This window comes from Pleurodeles waltl, chromosome 9, assembly GCF_031143425.1.
Source record: "Pleurodeles waltl isolate 20211129_DDA chromosome 9, aPleWal1.hap1.20221129, whole genome shotgun sequence".
Taxonomy (NCBI): Eukaryota; Metazoa; Chordata; class Amphibia; order Caudata; family Salamandridae; genus Pleurodeles; species Pleurodeles waltl.
Window position 1 is genome coordinate 94375075 of NC_090448.1, and position 18999 is coordinate 94394073.

Here is an 18999-nt window from a genome sequence, read left to right on the forward strand (position 1 = left end):
ACTGTGGTGTGATGTAGATAGAATGTTCTTAGTTGGTATTCAAGGGCCAGAGATCAGATGTGGGACAATGTGAGGATGCTGATGAAGACAGTTTTTTCCACTCATGGCAAGGCATAACGTCAATGTAGACGAGTCAAGAACATTGCATATGCCCCGTTTATGGTACTCAGCATTACCCCTTTCTTTGGGTCTCTCATAACTAGATTTTACAATACACTCGGGCAGTGATCTTCTGCTACAGGTTCGCTGCATTTCATTGAGAAAGAGCAGGCTCAGATTATTAATCTGAGCTCTATGCACAATTTTCAGTGCATGCGTTCCAACAAATTATGTGCTGAAATATTTACATTCAAAGGACAGGAGTGGATATAAATTTCCTACTTTAACAAACTAATCTTGGTTCGAGGTGTTTTAAACATGGCTACTTTAGCGTCAGAAGTTAGGTGTAGGATTCCTTTCTTGACATGACCAGGTGGGTCTGTACTGCGTCCTGTTCAGCTTACATGTACTCAGTTTGCAGTATAATGAGATCCAAATTAAGTAATTCATTGAATGATCTCTAATTCCAGTCTTTGGATTACACTTAGTTTCAGAACAAATATTTGTATACTCACTGCACCATATGGACTTAACACGGGTGGTGAGCATAGTAGAACCAGCTTTGTAAACAGAGTAATGTGGGTTATGTGCCTTCTTGGCAACCTGTTTGAATGAGTCTGTGCCTATAGAGGTTTTGAGGAAGGCAAGCATTCAAGCATGAAGTCTAAGTTATGGTAGTGTATGAAACTGGACCAAGGCAGCCCGTTTTAATATGTATACTTTGGAAAAACTTACCAGAACATTGCGACTGGCAAGGCAAATGGCATGATAAAGTAGAGCACCGTAAATACCTCAATGTGCCTCTGTAGACAGATTGTGTGGGCTAGCATGTGAGTAGCTGGCAAATAGAAGTGTTGCCTACCTGGCATAGTACATATAAACTTTTCCAAGTTTATTATTTCTGTTTTACATTTCATATTTGAAATGTTGGTAGAGGGGAGAATGTATAATCTTGCAACAATGCATTTTCTCTGCTGCATGCAATGAGTCCCAAAATACTATGCTCATGGAACTGCTTAAGGCATGTGAAGAGTGCAGATTGGCTGACTGATCTGATATGGGCTGTAGTATCAATTGCACCTACCATTCTTTGGTTTACATTTGCCTAGGTTTCTGAATACCACAAAAAAGAAGCTGACCTTTGATAAGATTTCAGGTGCATACATAAGCTTTGAGTTGAAACTTCACCATATGAATAATCTATCAAGACATCAATCTAGTTCTGAAAAGTTTCCAAGCCATGACTACTGCAGCACAGGCTGCAACTCGGCTTGTGGGTGTGACCCCTAAGGAGTATATTAGGTATCAACTGGCATGCTGAAACTTTTCAAGCTCAAGGCATTCAGAGAGCTCCAACAGCAACAACTACAACACAACTCATTTACCTGTTTGTAGGGTGAGGAATCTACAGGAAGATTGTTTCCACTAGAAATTGCAACTGCGACCATGGATAGCCTTGCCTTGCCGGAGGCTGAAAGGAAGGTCTTCCCAGAGATTTGAGGGGCCAGTCCACCAGTGCAGATATTAATGCAGTGACTGAACATCTGTGCTTGTGCTGATAGACTCCCTGGATTTTGCAGTCTATACCTCCTCTGACACCAATTAAGGAAACTCATCCGCTATCTGGCCTGAAGCACCAACAGAACTACAAGAGGCCATGAAAATTAGCACAGTACTCCTATACTATAATTAGAACTTGAGTCAGACACTGCCCCAATACCCATGACCCTCTGAGGAGGCGGGAGTGCCTTCATGAAGGTTGTGTCAAGCACTGCTGCTGTAAAAGTCAGTCTTTTGACAGGGAGTGAGTTGGGCCTTTTCTATGTGAACAGTAAAGCTAAAGTCATTGAGAAGTGTCACAACCCTCTCATGGGGCCACCAATTTAAAGCTCCCAACAAAGGAAGTGGTGTGGTGCAGTAGTTTGAGGTGGAGTTCAGATGGGTTTAGTTACAGCACAAGGGGATTGAATCTGCTGATGCCTTCTAGCTCTACCTAGCCTTAAAAGGAGCAATCCACCTGATGAGGAATCTTAACCAGTTGAGAAAGCTTACAGGACTGCACAGAGCAACAGTAATCACAGAACATATAATACAGTTGGTGGAACTGCTGTGCAGGTGAGGCTAGGCTCAGGGCGAGACATCAGCCTAATGTTCTCTATGCGTTCCAATGAAGAATTGATTTTCTCTCCAAACTATGTCATGTCCATGATACTAGCCTGGACAGCCCCCACAAATCCATCCAGTACAACATGTCCAAACAGTTCACTGTCACTCCACAGACCAACTAGTGTCTGCATAGTCAAAGCCATCTGTTAGGATGCATCCAGGCCATCACTCCCTAGGTCCGAGAATGGCTTCTTTATCTGCTCTAATTACTAAAGGCTTTGCAAGTTTCCATAAAGCATGGGTGTAGTGACCCAAAACACAGATGGCATGAGTTGCATAAGCCAAGCGCCTGGAGGGAAATAAGTTGCAACCTGAAAGCATAGAGTTTCTTGGATTCTGTCCCTAGAGACGGTAGGAAAAGTTTGGGTTATGACCACTTTTGGGGTGGGATCTTTTAAGGGGACTTTCACTGAAAGAAAAAAAATAATTGGAGAGGGAGCTCACTTATGGTTCCATTGCAGACCTTAGTTCATTCCAGAGAAGTGGAAACATGTGTGACTAATTCCAGTTCAAGTGTTTCCCACAGAATTTATATGAGTCAGGGTCTCACTGTTCTGGTCGCGTTCTTGCAACCTGGAAGTAAGCTTGGTCATCTCTTAAATGGCATAGGAATATCACCCACAAAATGTCTGGGTCAACACATTAGAAACAAAGTGACATTGTAACTAATATCACAGTTCACTCAAGAGATTTGGGATTAAAAAAAATCATCAATATTTTACGTGAATAAGCCATGACTCATCCAACAAACACCAACCATTCCAAAAAGTAATCTGTATCTTGTTACACACATCGCCTTGTTTGCCCTATTCATCAAAATAAACAGACCAAGCATTTGTCTTCAGGTCACCCACAAATGCATAGGAAAACTGAAGGAGATGTAATCCAGTTTGCCCTTAGATTTCTTGCAACTTTATGTGGTCTCAAAGCATTATTATTATCCCAAAACAAGCTAGTGGCTTGACGGTATTGCACATAACCATATGCTAGACTTTAAAAATGTACTTTGTTCAGTCAAAATCAAAAAAAATCTTAACGCTTGACCCATTTTACAATTGTGTAATGCTTTGCAGAAAGCACACAAAAAAGCGGTTTCAACTCCACAGTCAAGAATATCACGTGTTTTAAGTGCTTTATCTAGCACTAAAAAAATATATATGAAATGGAGACTTCAAGCCCTTTCTCTTCATGCCAACTGTAATCTCTACGACGTCAAGGTACTATACAGTTAATCTGCAGCAAGCTCAAGCAAACAACCCTGTGCTAATTGTGTCCACTTGAACTAGAAACAACAAATAAAAGGCCACAAATGTCTAAAGAAGCAGCATCCAGACCAATATCAAAACCAAGATCAGAATATGAAACATGATTAAGGCAGGCCCAGGAGAGTTTAGAAACCCTGCTGAGGGCTCGTTCATGACCATGTACACAACAGTAATCCTCCATACTAGTGTCCCACAGCCAATATCATTTAAGTCATTCAGAATGCACCCACAGCCACTCAGGAGCCAAGAACCAATCACCCAAGCACAGAGACTCGCACCAGAGATGTTTTGTAGAGTAAGATGGGAATCCTGTAAAAAAGTAAGCTTGGTCTCAAGGTGGTTAGAATCTGATATTGCTATTTTGACTAGCAAGTAGGTGAAAGTCATCTGAAATGCACCCTACACAAACTAAAAACTTCTTTAATAGCAACACAAATAGTAGTGTGGTTGACAGCATCCTTCTGGCCTGGCTGTGAAAAAGCCCAAAATGCTAGACCGTAAGAAGGGCTTTGGACAAAACCACAGTCCTCTCAATCACCACTCTTCCAAAGGCCTTCGCAAGTGCTGCAAACAAGTGCCAAGGGCCAAACTAAACCAGCAACTTAAAGCTTTAAACTAGTGTTTAACAGAGCAAGAAGGAATAAGGGGCTCTGTGCCAAAGAGATATGGCCAGATTATCATGGTTGTGCATGTTTATCACTTTCACACAATTTTTCACATTTCAAGAATGCCCTAGCAACTGGAGGTCCCAGAACAAAAGCTTGGGGGGGAGCACCAAGTTAGAAGCCCTACACACAGCAAGGACAACATCAAGTACCTGACAGACAGGTATACATTATGTTCCACAAAAGAAATAAAGGACAAACAGTACAAGTAGTGCACAGACGGGAGTTGCAATGAAAGCTGCAATTTGCAGAACGAGATACAACAATCAGTAACAGAACCTTAAAAGGCAGAGTGTGACTTCCAGCAGGAAGCAAGGCACCAGAAACTCACTTTTCAATTTAAAATCTAAGCTTTGGGAAAAAGACCTCACGAAAAAGAAGAAAAAAAAAAAAGACATGCACTAATAACACCATCAAGTTCTTTAAAAAAATTTAAAAAAAAGAAACAGGAAGCCTTTGTCTGAACACGCTTAACCCACATAATGTACAATACTTCTCACAAATGTGTAGGATACTTAAAATTGTTGTGCTCATTGGATCAACAGGAGAAAACAAATGGCAGCCTGCCTACTTACTAGAACACATCTAGAGCATCCAATGGAGCCGAGAAGAAACTGTCCCCTAACAGCTCCGCTCAGGAAAGCTTTGCAACAGCCGACAAAGTTGCAACCATTCCCTTATACAAATGTTCTTAAATGACCCACTTAGGAATTAAGTGAGAACTGAAGCAACAACGTACGAATGGATGAACAGAAAACTGAGGAATGGACCATCTGCAAGGAGAACTTGAAGGATGTAAAGAGAATACAGCACTAACACTGTATCTATGTCAGCACAGACACAGGCTCCCTGATGCATTACCTGGTAAAAACATTTGGTGGCAAATGCATAAGATACATAAATCAGTACATTGCAAATCATGCAAATCAAAAATAGGTGAGCAAAGCTGAGAATTGCACTTAAGTAAAATAATGCAACTGTATTGTTCCCGCCTCAAAGACCAACTTCACGCTATGATTTTAAGGACCCATGCTGGGTCACACTGCATTATCCAACCCCCCACAGAATTGCTTGAGAGACACAGGGGGTCGTGTGTGTAACCAACATGAGATGGAGTCCAGTTATGACTATTTTCAGAACAAATTTCAGAAGGTATCAATTCTGGAAAACATTTTTGGGAGCTGCCAATACCTGTGATTTAAACCATTCCACCTGATCACTAGCAACTTCAATTTCCTCCTCAAGAGGAGCAAGTTAACCAGCTTTTCTTTTAGCGGAAGTATTGATACTTCTTAGAAGATACACACATCAAATGGAGCGTAGAGGACACCCACAACACTCTCACATGAACAACAGTTAGTTACTGGACACAGAGAGCCACACCTGAAATTCTAAACAAGGCTATACTCAATGGTTATCAGTAATGGCCACAATTTGCTAAACGATTTGTACTTGGCCAAAAAAATTGGAACTTATTAAACCAGTATCTTTACCACAAACATTACTTATAGTAAACATTATCTTACATGTCTAACCATTACCATCCTATTGCAGCTCTCTATGCATAAAGAATCTCTGTAGACTTCAAATTGATATATCTTGTGTCTCTTATGGCTACAGAGATGTGAGACACAAGTGTACATAGCTCACTTGACTCACTGTTGCACGTCATCTCTTGGTGCTGTGTAAGTTCCGCCCCTACTATCCACCACTGTACAGTGCTGTGGGACTCTGGATCAACCAATGCAATATATAAACAACATCTGCAAAAGGTACAGATATCCTGGAAGAAACATAACTGTAGACCTGCACAGGAATGGCAAACTAGGAGCTAGCAAGCAAATGTTCGGTTTGATGTAGAATGTAAATCCATAAAGAACTATCATCAGGCCTTAAATGAAAATTCAAAAAAGCACAGAAAACATACAAAGCAAGTATTAGCAAAAAGGAAGAAATTCTACGATTTCAAGTAGCAGAAATGTTACAAAAACCTACTGGTAGAAGGCCACAAAACTCCATACGAAACCAACAGAACAAACTTTACAACAGACATCTGTATAAAGTATTTAAAAACAAATCTGACAAACTGTGAAAACCACAAACAGATTTGTTAACTATAACCAATCAGAAGCTGAAAAAAAAGCACTTGCTAATCAAGCAACTACACATCAATTGCAGACAGTGAAACAAGAATGTAACTGGTTCACGCAAGAAAAGAAAAAAAAGGGAAACATCTACTCTTTCAAGGGCAATAATCACCACGGACCGACACGATCCTGATAGTGCCTTAAGCAACTTAATTGAAAGTGGTGCTCTGTAACTGCCTTGACTTTTTCAACTTTTGCAGAAAATGCAAGTATTCCCACCTTCAAGAAAATGAGTACAGGTGGTATTCAATAAAAAGGGCACCTTTCATAACCAACTTCAGACAGGCTCATTAAATTAATTAATATGGGAAACACAATAGTAACTAAGATCAGACAAAACATTAATACATGAGACTAATAAAATGACATGAATGAGTGTAGGTATATTTTTCCTGAATCCTCCATGGATGGGCATGATATGCTGTACTTTTATCACCTGATCAACAAATATTAATTTTAGAAGCAGACACTGATTTTTGCAGTCTTTTTGGACTCGTGCCAGGTTTTTGACCTGATGGACATGTACCTATTGTGAGGAGAGCTGATAGGTAATATTAGATCAGTCACTGCAAAAATTGTGAGGAACCTATAGTCCTAACAGACAGATGAACCAATGAGAGTTTCTATGAAGTTCAAGAACCAAAAAATTCTTAGCCAGCAATGAGGTGCAACATGAATTACAGCTGGCACACAAAACGTTTTACCACTAAACAAATATGTATGACAGGGTACTTGCAGACAGGATAGATGTAGCCAAAGTTTGGCTCAAACTCACAACACAGGAAAATCAGAGTGTGAGCTGTTGAGCGATACTGTAGCAACGACAAAACTGAAAATAAATCCATGTAAGTCATGGTCAGGGGCCAAAAGCAGAAGTGGTCTACCAGCTGTGAAAGTAAGTTCTTTGATGTAGCCTTCTGACACAGCTGGAAACATTACGTGGACCAAGGCTCCTTTAAAGCAACTCAGCTGGGGAATCTAACCCTTGCCAACTTACAACAAAATGTTCAGGCCAAAGCAGATGTAGGTGTTACGGAGCTATGATTTCTGACAATGCATTGATACCACCCCAATCATAAGACAAACTGCTTGTGGACTAACAAAATGTACCTCACACAATCCACTACCACTTGCTGTTTACGTGCCTACCGAAGCTAGGCATTAAGCCAAGGAAAGCTAGTAAGGTGCAGTCATAAGAACATACTAAAGCAAATCAACAGATCCTAATATATGAACATTTTAGAAAAAGAGCTGGAGTCTCTCAACCAAAGTCATCGTTGTACATTCTCCTAACTGAAGAGGCAAGGCAGCAAGAAACAAAACTCTAAAATAGTGCCTTAATGAAAGGAGCATCTGTAAAATCCACGAGATTTCAGAAGCTAAGAACATTGTAACATGATCAGAGGTCAATGCCAAAGACCACAATAGTCAGGTTGAAAGACCAAACGAGAACCTGGATATTATTCCTTACAGTGTTACTTCTCTCCTGCTCCATTAATCCCTTTGTCCTTACATTGTGTTTATTCCTAGCTTTATATACTTCCTTACACCTTTGGCCATACTACCCTTTGCCTCCTCTCCTCGTTTTTCTTTCTCTCCCTCAATGAGGGAACTTCCCTTCTTTCCTCACCTGCATTTTTATTCTCATTTCTAGAATCCACTTCTTAGAATGGCAACTTTACATGTTAGTGGGAGAGCTCAGTATATTTTAAACATATCTGGCTAGTTAGGGAGATTGCCAAAGTAATGAATATACAAAAAATCCCTGCATGCAAACCTTCAGGGGAAATAAGAGCAAACTTATCGTTTTAACAAGCCATGTGCTGAAAAACACTATTGCTGTCTAAGAGAAGAGAGTCAGGACTGTGGAACTGCATTACCACTGTCAGCAACACCTTCTGCTTGTGGCCATGGAACAGTTTTATTAACTCCCACCCTTCTCAATTTGCCCAAACCTCTGCACATGTTCATGAATTAGCCCACCAGTCATGGGTTGTTTCCAGTCCAGCTGTTGGCCTTTCAATCATGCTTTCTTGGACCTATAGACATCCATGATGTGTATAAAACAGTGAAATCCAACAGGTGGGTAATTCACATGAAGTATTTGTTTTTTTGCACAATTAGTAAGTGTTTGTTTTTTCCTAACAATTCAACCTTCTTTGAACAAAATGTCTGAAAAAAGGAACCTTTAAGGATTATCTGATTCAACCTATGTCTAATGTGACCTGGTGGATACTAGTATCCTTTTGTGGAGGATCAGTGCAATCAGAAAAGCTCTAGTGAAAGATTTCTTAATGGTGAGTTGTACTAGTGCAGAAAAAAGTTGACCCTTTAACAATATGCAATATGGAGAGTTCACAGAACATTTCAGCAGCCATGGTTTTCCAAGAATATTAGAGTACCAACTCTTTTGTTCGTGACAAAGCAGACGTTAAGTAAACTTCTGAGATAGCATCATTCTAGAATGAAGGTTTGTATTTACCAGCTGTTCAAACAGTTTAGAAATAATTGCAGAGATACATCCTTGTCCCCAGGATGCACGCTCTGTACACAAACTAAAAAACATTGGCTTCATTATCGTTCCTTGCCCCCTGATCTGTGCACTTCATCCTTGAGGTTGGTTATCAAACCTGCCGACTGGAAAGATACACCTTTATAAAAAAAAAAAACTCTAAAAAAAACACACAAAAAAACATCCTCAAGTGTTGGTGAACTTCTGGCCCATTTCTTTGCTTCCGCTGTTTGTTAAGCTCACGCGGACAGTTTTGAGCAAACATTTAACACATTACCTGGAGTCACATAAGATTTTGCATAAGGCATAGTCAGGTTTCATAGAGATCTTTCCAACAAGCCTATGCTAGCTAAAGTGACTGAGGATATTAGAGGCATTAAGGATGACAGGGGAGTGGTAACCCGTATTGTTATATTGGCAGCTTTTGAAACCATCTCACATTCCATCCTACTCAAGACAGCTGGTCCTAGTGGTAAAGTCCATGCTTGGCATACATCTTTTTTGATGGATCAGAAGGTGGCCCTAGCTAAACTGAGTTCAGCCCCAAAAAGAACGCTACAGTGGTTACCCAAGGGTCTGTTCTGAGCCCCACACAAATCTCTGCAGGCCCCTGGCTAGCCTGTTTGAATCTTCCAGCATTACATTTCACACCTATACTAACAACTGATTTGATGAAAATCGGGGTGGGGGGGGGGGGGGGGGGGGGGGTCCAGGCTAGAAATCTTGGTAGATGTCTCTACAAAGTTGGAGACAGAATGAGCTCAAAGTCACTTGTGCCTGGAGTACTCTGCCATTAGCCTTGCATGCTCAAATGAACTCGAGTGCGTTCTGGAAACAGCTCAGAACCTTCCCCTGTTCCCAACATTTAGAACCCTGCATGAAGCACTGCATTGGTAAGTTCAGCTACTTGATTCTTTGTATGAGCACCAGACAAGTCTTTCCCGATGCAGCTGTGTATGCTTTATAAACACTTTCATCATATAACATTTATACTGCAAATAACCCTACAAATAAAGAAGTTGGGCAAACTAGTCTGCCAATGAATATAAAAGTGTTTACCAGGCTTACACATAAGGTAAACTACCTCAAAAATGGTTCACATTCTATGCTCTGTAGTTTTATTTTTTAGCACAGGAATTGAGGTAATCAGTGTCTGGTTGTGTGTTCTTATCACCTAGGGATAAGGGTGTAACTTTTGTTGCTTAATTGGAAGACTTGGCAATTTGACAATTTAGGACTAGTGGTAAGGACGGAATGGATCAAAGTAGTTAATGTTGAGCAAAGACATCCATTACCTTATTCACACCATTCAAACAAGCTCAAGCTTCCATTGACAGCACTATTAAATGATGCTTAAGCTCGGATGGATGCCAAAAACTCCAGCAGGTTAGGTTATATTCTACTTGATTTACTTATCTGGGCACTTTTAGAAGATATGGTTGTGTTCCAGAGGACAGAGCGATCATAATGCACTTCAATTGACAGAGGGCCTGCTAGAAGGGTTTGAGGGGAGCCTGTCCTTCATCAACCATAGGAACGTATATCCCTCAAACAGACGCACACTTAAGCCGTTGCAAGTTGCACACATCCCGTACATATCAGAAATATACAGCAGAGTAGTGGACGCATTAGAGAAGATAGGCAACAAGACTAATCTCTGCTGTGATTTGGATTCAAATGATTTGGATTCAAACATCCCAGCCATTCGCAAGAAATTATTTTTTTTGGGGGGTGGGGGATCATAAGAAAATAGTAACCACCAGAGGACAGAGAACCAAACAGCAGGCAAGCCGATGTTATCTTGTGGGTTTAATATGCAATGCACAGACATTAAAGCACGACTTTAGCATGTACTTTAAAGTTAAGATCTGAGTGCATTTATATTAGCAAGAAAAGATTACAAAGTGCCACAAATGGGACAAGGAGGTAAGGAACGATCTGACATTTGCTGTGTAAACGGATAATAAAGCATGCTGGTGCATGGCTGCAAGCGGCAGTCACCAGACTATTCCCAAGGTAGAGTCTCAAATCCAATTGCAAATTTGGGTAAATCATTTCCAGGGGCTATTTGCTGTTGTTGGTAATGTGAGTCAAGATAATTCAGAATTAGTACTATGTTAGGGCGGCAGTCCCAGACAGGATCCCAGGACTTATTTGTCCCAGGGTTACTTATCTGGGGCCCAAACAAAAATAAACTAAAGTTTTAGAGGGAACTAAAATACCCCAATTATGGCACAGTACTGAAAGCGTACCAATTTACAAAAAAGGTACCCTTGAAGAAATTAGTAACTACAGACCGATTAGCCTCATTGAGAGTCGTCAACAAGTCTTCTGACACCAAATATTAGGGAGCTTTTGGTATGGATGGAAAACAACAATATATTATCTGTCTTCCAGGAAGGCGACAAGCACAGTAGACCAAGTCTGAGATTTTTCACTATATATTGGAAGACAATGAGGTTGTAGCCCATCTAGATATCCCAGGCAGCGAGGCCCCAAAAATTGGATTAACTGAAGTTCCAATACTGCTTCTTGCAGATAACATGTTTGATATCTGAAACCCCAGCAAGCTTACAGGTCCCAATAAATGGTTTTGTGGATTTCTGTAATAAGTATAGGCTGGAGCAGAAAGCAGCCAAAACAAAATACATGCCACTTACTCTTTACAAACATAGGATTATTTTAAAAACTGAGGATGAAAGACTAGAAGGGGTTTACTGACTAGGAATATCTGGGTGAAAGACTGTCCAGCAACATGAAATGGCTATCCTATATTGCAAGAGTCCCTTAAAACTTAGGGATCAGTCATCAATAAGAATGTACCAAACAATACCCACACCATCCTCCCAGCCATGTAAGGTTATAGAATCAAGGCTTTAGGCGGAGTACTTTACAGTGCAGACTTACAGTGGAAATCTACCAAGCAAACCATGAACGAAAATGTCTTTAGGACTCTACTGAGCTTTCCACATTGTGCTCCTCCTTTACCAAAGTATATTTACTTCGGTCACCATCCTATAGGACATCTTGTCAAATGAAGACCTCTCCTATATTGGCGAAAGCAGCAGTCCACAGAGGCTCTCTCCTCTTACAGGTTTGCGACTGAGGAAATCATACATCGCAAAAATCATCTTACCATCCCATGTCTGGTGTATGTTAAAGGAAAAAAAATAAAAAATGGGTTTAGTAGCCTTATGGGATAGACCAGCTGAGAGGAGAGATCACCAAATCTGCCCTGGAAGAAGGCTTATTTTCATAGGGAGGGGAGGTGCTGAAATGCAAAAATGGGTCTGTCATGCATAGATTCTTAGTTCCTAAGGTTATACCCTTTAAGCCATTTTTTGACAGTATCTCTTGCCATGGGGGTAAGCAAGTGTAGACAAAATGTAGATATGAAATCTTCCCATTTGAAAAACTTGGTTAACAAATGGGCTAAGAAGCCATTCCAATGCCTATTCGCACCCAGTGTGCAAAGAGAATCCAAAACAGAGGCACCTTTGTTATTTTTTTGCACCACGTATTCCGGTCCCATGAGGAATTGGAGCTTACAAATAGGTCATTCACTAGGGGTAAGGCAGTATCAAGAAGCCGTACGAATTTGAAGATCAAGTACAGGCAAGGCTATAGTTCATAAGGTAGCAGGATCCTAATGGTGAATAGATACAATCAGTGAAATTTTAATTTTAAGAACACTGTTTTAGCTAGTAATTTTATTTATATGATTATCTTAAATTTTATGATTTTATTTTGATGGATTATATATGTATGCTGTATGTTAAGGAATAACTTATCCAAAAAAAACTTGAATTTGAAATTAGATACCGTAGTGCACATTTGCACAAGCCTTTACCTTTGTGCATTAGCGTATTAAAGCAGAACTGATGAACTGCCCTCTAGATCTTTGTTTCAGTGCTGCAGAAAGGAACAGAACTATGACCTATAAATAAAAGGTTCCTTTGCCGTCAGAACTTCATTTCACATAGAAAGAAAAACTGAAAGCAAAGGAGCCTCTGTAAAGTTAAAATTGAATGGGAAACCCTCTAGGACTAGACAAAAAGCAGCTGGAAGCATAAATAAAAATAAATATCCCTAGCGGCAGAAGGAAAGGCTGTCGGAAGCTTAACATTTTAAAAGGAATACAGCAATCAGAAGATGATGCCAGGGCCTGGAAAAAAAGTGAGGTGCTGTTGTCTGACAGCCTTGATGGCTTCTTGAACTGGGGAAAAAAAAAAAAAAAAAAAAACAACCACACACACAAATAGGGAGCCATGTTACCGCGTGGCACGAATGACTGTCCAGACAGTTAAAACCCCACAAAAAAATTAATTACTAAATTTGTAACTTTTCAGTCCATGTTTTTAAAAAAAATGGACAGTAGTCCCTATTACAGTGTAACAGAAGGTGGAAAGACATCTGAAAAGCCAATAGCACAATGTCAGAAACATTCCTATGGTGCACAGCCAAAGGGTGCTCTGCCTATGAGTTAAACTACTCATAACAATAAAAAGTAGCTGCATCTCAAGCCAGACCTAAAAACGTTTTGTTGGGTTCTTGTTAGTAAAGCGAAAACATCAAAACTTTTTATTGTAAGGTCTTTCATTTCTCAACGATGGCAGATGGACATAGCTTTACATTAAACAAATGGGGTGCTTTCAAGAGATTCGAGAAATTGTGATCAACTGTTTAATATCTGTCGCATAGTTAAAAAGTACCAAATTTCCCTGGTACTATTTGTGCCATTTGCAACAAATGTTGACATGTTATTTTTATTTTTTTTAATTGGCCAGATTGATACATTTGATAGAGATCCACCAACCATTTATTTTTGGAAGTTGCATTTCAACTGAGCTTTTGTATTCAACTGCACTATTTTATTATTTAAATATCACTGGAATATATATGCTAAAACAATCCGCAGCAGGCAAACTACGGTACTGAAACTTGAACCAACAATCCGAATCGGATCACCTGAAGATTTTTTTCTGCAGATGACACCTCAAAACTGAAGTGCCAGCGATCAGCTAGGGGTGCTCCCAGTCACAATGTGCATCACTCTGAAATGAATGCCATATAGCCATGTATGGGATTTTGAGCACGAACGTGCACAGAGCAATGAAGGATTTCACAGTATGGAGATTTTAATGCAAACCTTACAGGAAGAGGAAGGTAGAGGGGTGCAGAGGGCAAAATAACCTAGGATTGGTCAGGTAGAATATGGTAGGGAGAGCTGGATAAGTTTGGGGGTGAGGGGGGTGAAGAGATAAAAGGTGCAGGGTACAGATTGCTGGTTGTTCTAGAGCAGTGGCTCCCAACCTGTGGTCCGGGGACCCCTGGGGGTCCGCGAAGCCTTCTCAGGGGGTCCGCGACTGCTTAGAAAATGACAAAATATTAATAAATATTGACAAATATTGACAAATTAGGTCCCAAACTTCCAGTAATGACTCAGTGGGTGGGGGTGTCCCCGATTCCAATGATTATTCAGTGGGGGTCCTAGGGTTCAATTAATGATAAAGTGGGGGTCCACAGAAGTCAAAAGGTTGGGAACCACTGTTCTAGAGGGTACCAGATGAATTGGATTCTCAAAACTGAGGGCATATGAAGCAACTGTTGGGGGTTGGCAGGGGTGTCTGTGTCCAGATCTGGATGGTCATGACGGACAAAGATCTTTCATTATAAAATGGGTAGTGTGGGTAATTCTGCTGCAGATGGAACCTGAGGCAAACATAATGGGATTATGTGTTGCTCAAAGTTGTACAGAAGAACCATAAAATGAACCCATGAAACAAAGGGGCAAAACAAATTAAAAATTTAAAGCGCAGGCCACATGCATCGGGACAGTCCTAACATTACAGACATGCACAATGAATTTACAGCTTCCTGTAGATTTCCAATTAAATGCTCATTTTCTAACATGAGAAAATAGGTGTAAATCCTCAAACAGTTTTACAGTCTGAATGAAAGCAAATGCCTGAGTAGAAAAATGTTCATCTTACCTCGTTACAGCCCGGGTTGTCCACCAGCTGGTGACTACTTGCGTGGAGAGGTTGGCCAGCATTCACAGGGTTAAGAACCACTTTGTCTCCAATCACAACCTGATGAGAGAAAGTAAGAGCCAGAGTGGAGACATTGTAACCACCACACTCCGCAAATTAAACTTCTCGAAATGGTTAATTAGAAAGATGCAAAGGTTTGCCGTCCAACTTCAATTGCTAAAGTAACAGGCACTGTGAAAAAAGTACTATTCCTGGCATGCTAGCCTGTCCCGAGTACTAGAACAGTACTGACGTTTCATCAGAATAGATACACAACCTCCCTGGTGAGTTTTCCATTATTTCTCTTTTCAAGCATTGCTTGAATTAAACCCAGTCCATCATGTATTATCGTTAGGCCATGCAGGGATGTTGACTGAGTTCGATAGTAGTCTTGCAAAGGGAAGAAATGAGGTTCTGGCAGCAGGGGAGCAATTTGCTGCATTTAAACTATGTATTTACAACCTGAACCAAAGCACCCTCTTAGGCAATATAGTACTGCTGGCTGTCCAATGCTGAACTAATTTAACAAAATAGCTGCATGAAGATTTACTGCAGATGCAACAACCTACTGTTGCTGGTTGGCTGCAGAGGCCTGTACCAAGCAACCACTGTTCCCTCCGCGCCAAGACATCGAGGTGGTGGGAAACGCCATGTTTCCCAACCTGCTTGCCACCTGCTCCCATCACTCCAAACCACTAAGATTCAAGCATGAACACAAATCTATAAAGTAATTATAATTGAACATTTGCGTTTTTCACCAAAGGGTTAAATTAGACACCAACCCATCAGCAGTAAACTAGGCCTGCCAGTTTGTGTGTGCCTAATTTGCGGCTTTCTAATATAATTCCATGCTGTTCCCTTCTTGGAGGATTCACATTTCATGAAGCACCCTGCGGAGCCTGCATTTATCAACTGAGGCAGCAGCTAAGCCTCCTGCAGTCATCACCAAGCATCCCGGATGCAAAATGTGTCACATGCAGAGCAGAAAATACAGTTCAACTTTAATCAATAGTGAAGCATGTAGTCATTCTGAAAAATAACTACATTATTCAGTTCCATGATAATCTGAGGGGAGCAAGTGGTAAAGGGTCATACTGGGATCACCACCCTTGGTATTTTAGTCTTACAAAAAGAGCTACGGTGCTACTGCTCAATTATTAATAGATGTTATACCACACACACAGGGTCTTTCCAGTTGTACTCATCCAACCCCTCAGAGGTTCTTCTCCCTTATGCTCCTGTAAAAGCCTTACTAGTGAACATGGCCTAAGACGTTTGGCTCATGAGCCGAGCAAAATAGATGCAATTAGATAGGTGACTACTACCTATTTACAGTCAAATAAGCGCATTCATTATGCAACACTTTTTAACTAAGCTTGTCCAGAAAACTCCTCAAAGCACTCATTACTTGGGTGGCTATCCCTGGATCTTTACCCTCCCTTCGCCACTTAGCCAGGTAGAAATTGACCTTACTGATAAACAGGACAAACTCTTTCCACCTAGGGGGAAACACAGACTAACACCCTGCAAGAAAGACACTACACTATGTGGAAAAGGATACGGAGGGCTAGTTGACACTTTAACAAACCACAGCAACCTCAATACAGCTGAATGGAGACTACACACCCCAATTCCCAGTGGTTAAGATATACTACATATTGTTAGTATGTTGTACTCTAACCACCACTGTGGTAACAATGAAAAACTCTGGGAGGGCAGTGCAACCGAGTAAAGAGCGATAAACAAGTTCTATATGTGTAGAACAGATGGGACAATTCTCCCCTAGTTTAAATAAAACAATTCTCCTCTTCTAAAACCTTTGGTTAAAGAGCATTACCAGAACTAATGGACACAATAGGCATGCTGTGAGGCGAACGGCCAGAACATTTTATTATTAGTATATACATGCTGAACGAATAAGATACGCAGTCTGGCACAGTTATGTGGAAGGTATGGTTGAGAGGCAGTGGGAAGATTGGGAACAAATTCCGAATGTTTGATAGGACTTCGTTTTCTTGAGACTATAGATAGTAAGAGCAGGTGTCATTTCAGAAATTTAGAATCAGTTAGATGTGTTGCACCTGGCCCTTTCTGCAGGGTCATCCCCAGTCTTTTTGCCTCCTTCCTCCTAATTTTCTGACCAGTTTTTGTTGTTTTTAGAACTCTAGCACTGTTTTAGTAGTGGTAAAGTGCCCAAAGTGCATATGCTCTCTGTGTAAATTGTACTGTTGATTAGTTTATACATGATTGCCATATGTGATTTACTGGTAATTCCCTAGTAAAGTGCACTAGAGGTGCTCAGGACCTGTAAATCAAATGCTACTAGTGGGCCTTCAGCACTGGGTGTGCAACTCACATTAGTAGCCCTGTAAACATGGCTCAGACCTGCCACTGCAGTGTGTGTGCAGTTTTTAACTGCCAATTTGACTTGGCAAGGGTACCCACTTGCTAGGCCTAAACCTTCCCTTTTACTACATGTCTGGCACCCCTAAGGTAGGCCTTAGGTAGCCCCAGGGGCATGGTACACTATGTTTAAGGTAGGACATATACTAGTGTGTTTTATAAGTCCTAACAGTGAAATACTGCCAAATTCGGTTTTCACTGTGCAAGGTCTCAGTCTCTCGGTCTCTCTCTCTCTTAGGTCAACATGGGGGCTGCCTTTAAATAGCCTTACAGTGCAGGTTCACCTTGAGAGCAGATAAAAATGTGGAGTTTAGGGTCTCTGAACTCACAATTTAACAATACATCTTTTAGTGAAGTTTGTTTTTAGATTGTCTGTTTGGAAATGCCACTTTTAGAAAGTAGGCATTTTCTTCCTTAAACTATTCTGTGACACAGCCTGTTTGTGGTTTGTCTGTCTGGGTCGGTTGCACCTCTCTCTAGACAGTGACACAAAGGGAGCTGTGGTGTAGCCTGCATATCCTGATGAGCCATCTGAGCTAGAGGGGAGAGAGGAGTTGTCATTCACACCTGAAAAGACTGTGCCTGCCCTCACACAATGCAGTCTCTGACCCCCCCTGGTGTGTGTCTGGGGCCTGGCCAAGGAAGGATCTGTCCAACACTGGAGACTTTACTTTGAAGTTTGCTAACTTCAAAAGGCAGAAAGGGGTATATGAGGAAGACCCAAATCTCCAGACTTTTAGAATCTTTCTGGAATCAAAAGGAACCTCTGCCAAGGAGAAGAGCTGAAGGAGTACTGTCCCTTTGCTGTGTTGCTTGCTGGACTGGCCTGCAGTTGCTGCTTCTGCCCTAAGAGTGCAAAGGGTGAACTTTGCTGTGTGTCATGCTTGAGAAAGTTCTCCAAGGGCTTGAAGTAGAGCTTGCCTCCTGCTGGAGGTCTCAGGGACACCAAAGCCAGTTTCCTCGACCTGCAGCACTGGGAACTGTGTGTTTTGTGCTGTTCAAGAGGAGAAAAGACTGCGACGCCACCAACGATGCCGCTAGCCTGCACCAGGGCCTTCCAACGCCGCACAGAGTTGCATTGCTTTGCTTCGCACCGCAACCCTGGTCTCACCGTCATCGGACAACTTCACCGAGCCGCTGCTCGCACCACGACCTGTGGGCCCCACACTGGCATTGCCTGCTCACACCGTAGCCTGAGCATACCCAACGTCGCCGCTCCTGCTGACACCTGCGCAGCTGCCTGCACAGTGGCCCGTGGATATCGCTCATGAGGTACACAAAGCACTGTTCCATCCCACACCGCAGCCCCGGTCCACAGACTCCAGCATCATCGACTCCAGTTTCGTCACCAGGCATCCTGCCTACACCATGGCCTGGGGACACCTTTGTGAGGGTCATGAAGCACCGTCCCGTCCTGCACTGCTGGCTTGGGCCTACTGAAGACAGTGCTTCAGCAATGACGATGCTGCATGCACCGTGACCTGGTGACACCGCATGTTACACCACCCCACTTCACATTGCAGCCCTGGTCTCACAGACGCAGCAGGATGCCGTCACCGAGCCACTGCCTGCACTGTGACCTGTGGGCATCGCACCGTGGCACCATCCATGCCAGTGCTCCTGACTTTCATCAGCCCGAAGTTCGATCTGCAACACGTGTGACTTCAAGGGCCTGACTACTCCCGTACTGACTCCGCAACCAACACCGCA

The 18999-nt window shown here is 41.7% G+C and overlaps 1 protein-coding gene across 5 annotated transcripts in view; it reads right to left on the bottom strand.

Annotated features, from left to right (window-relative positions):
- ITPR1 (inositol 1,4,5-trisphosphate receptor type 1) overlaps positions 1-18999 on the bottom strand; it is a 1104774-nt gene that overhangs the window by 777443 nt on the left and 308332 nt on the right. For all 5 annotated transcript variants that reach the window (XM_069206352.1, XM_069206351.1, XM_069206348.1 and 2 more), the window contains exon 8: positions 14848-14946. In XM_069206352.1, the coding sequence (XP_069062453.1) occupies positions 14848-14946 (99 nt within the window). The remainder of the gene's footprint in view (positions 1-14847; positions 14947-18999) is intronic.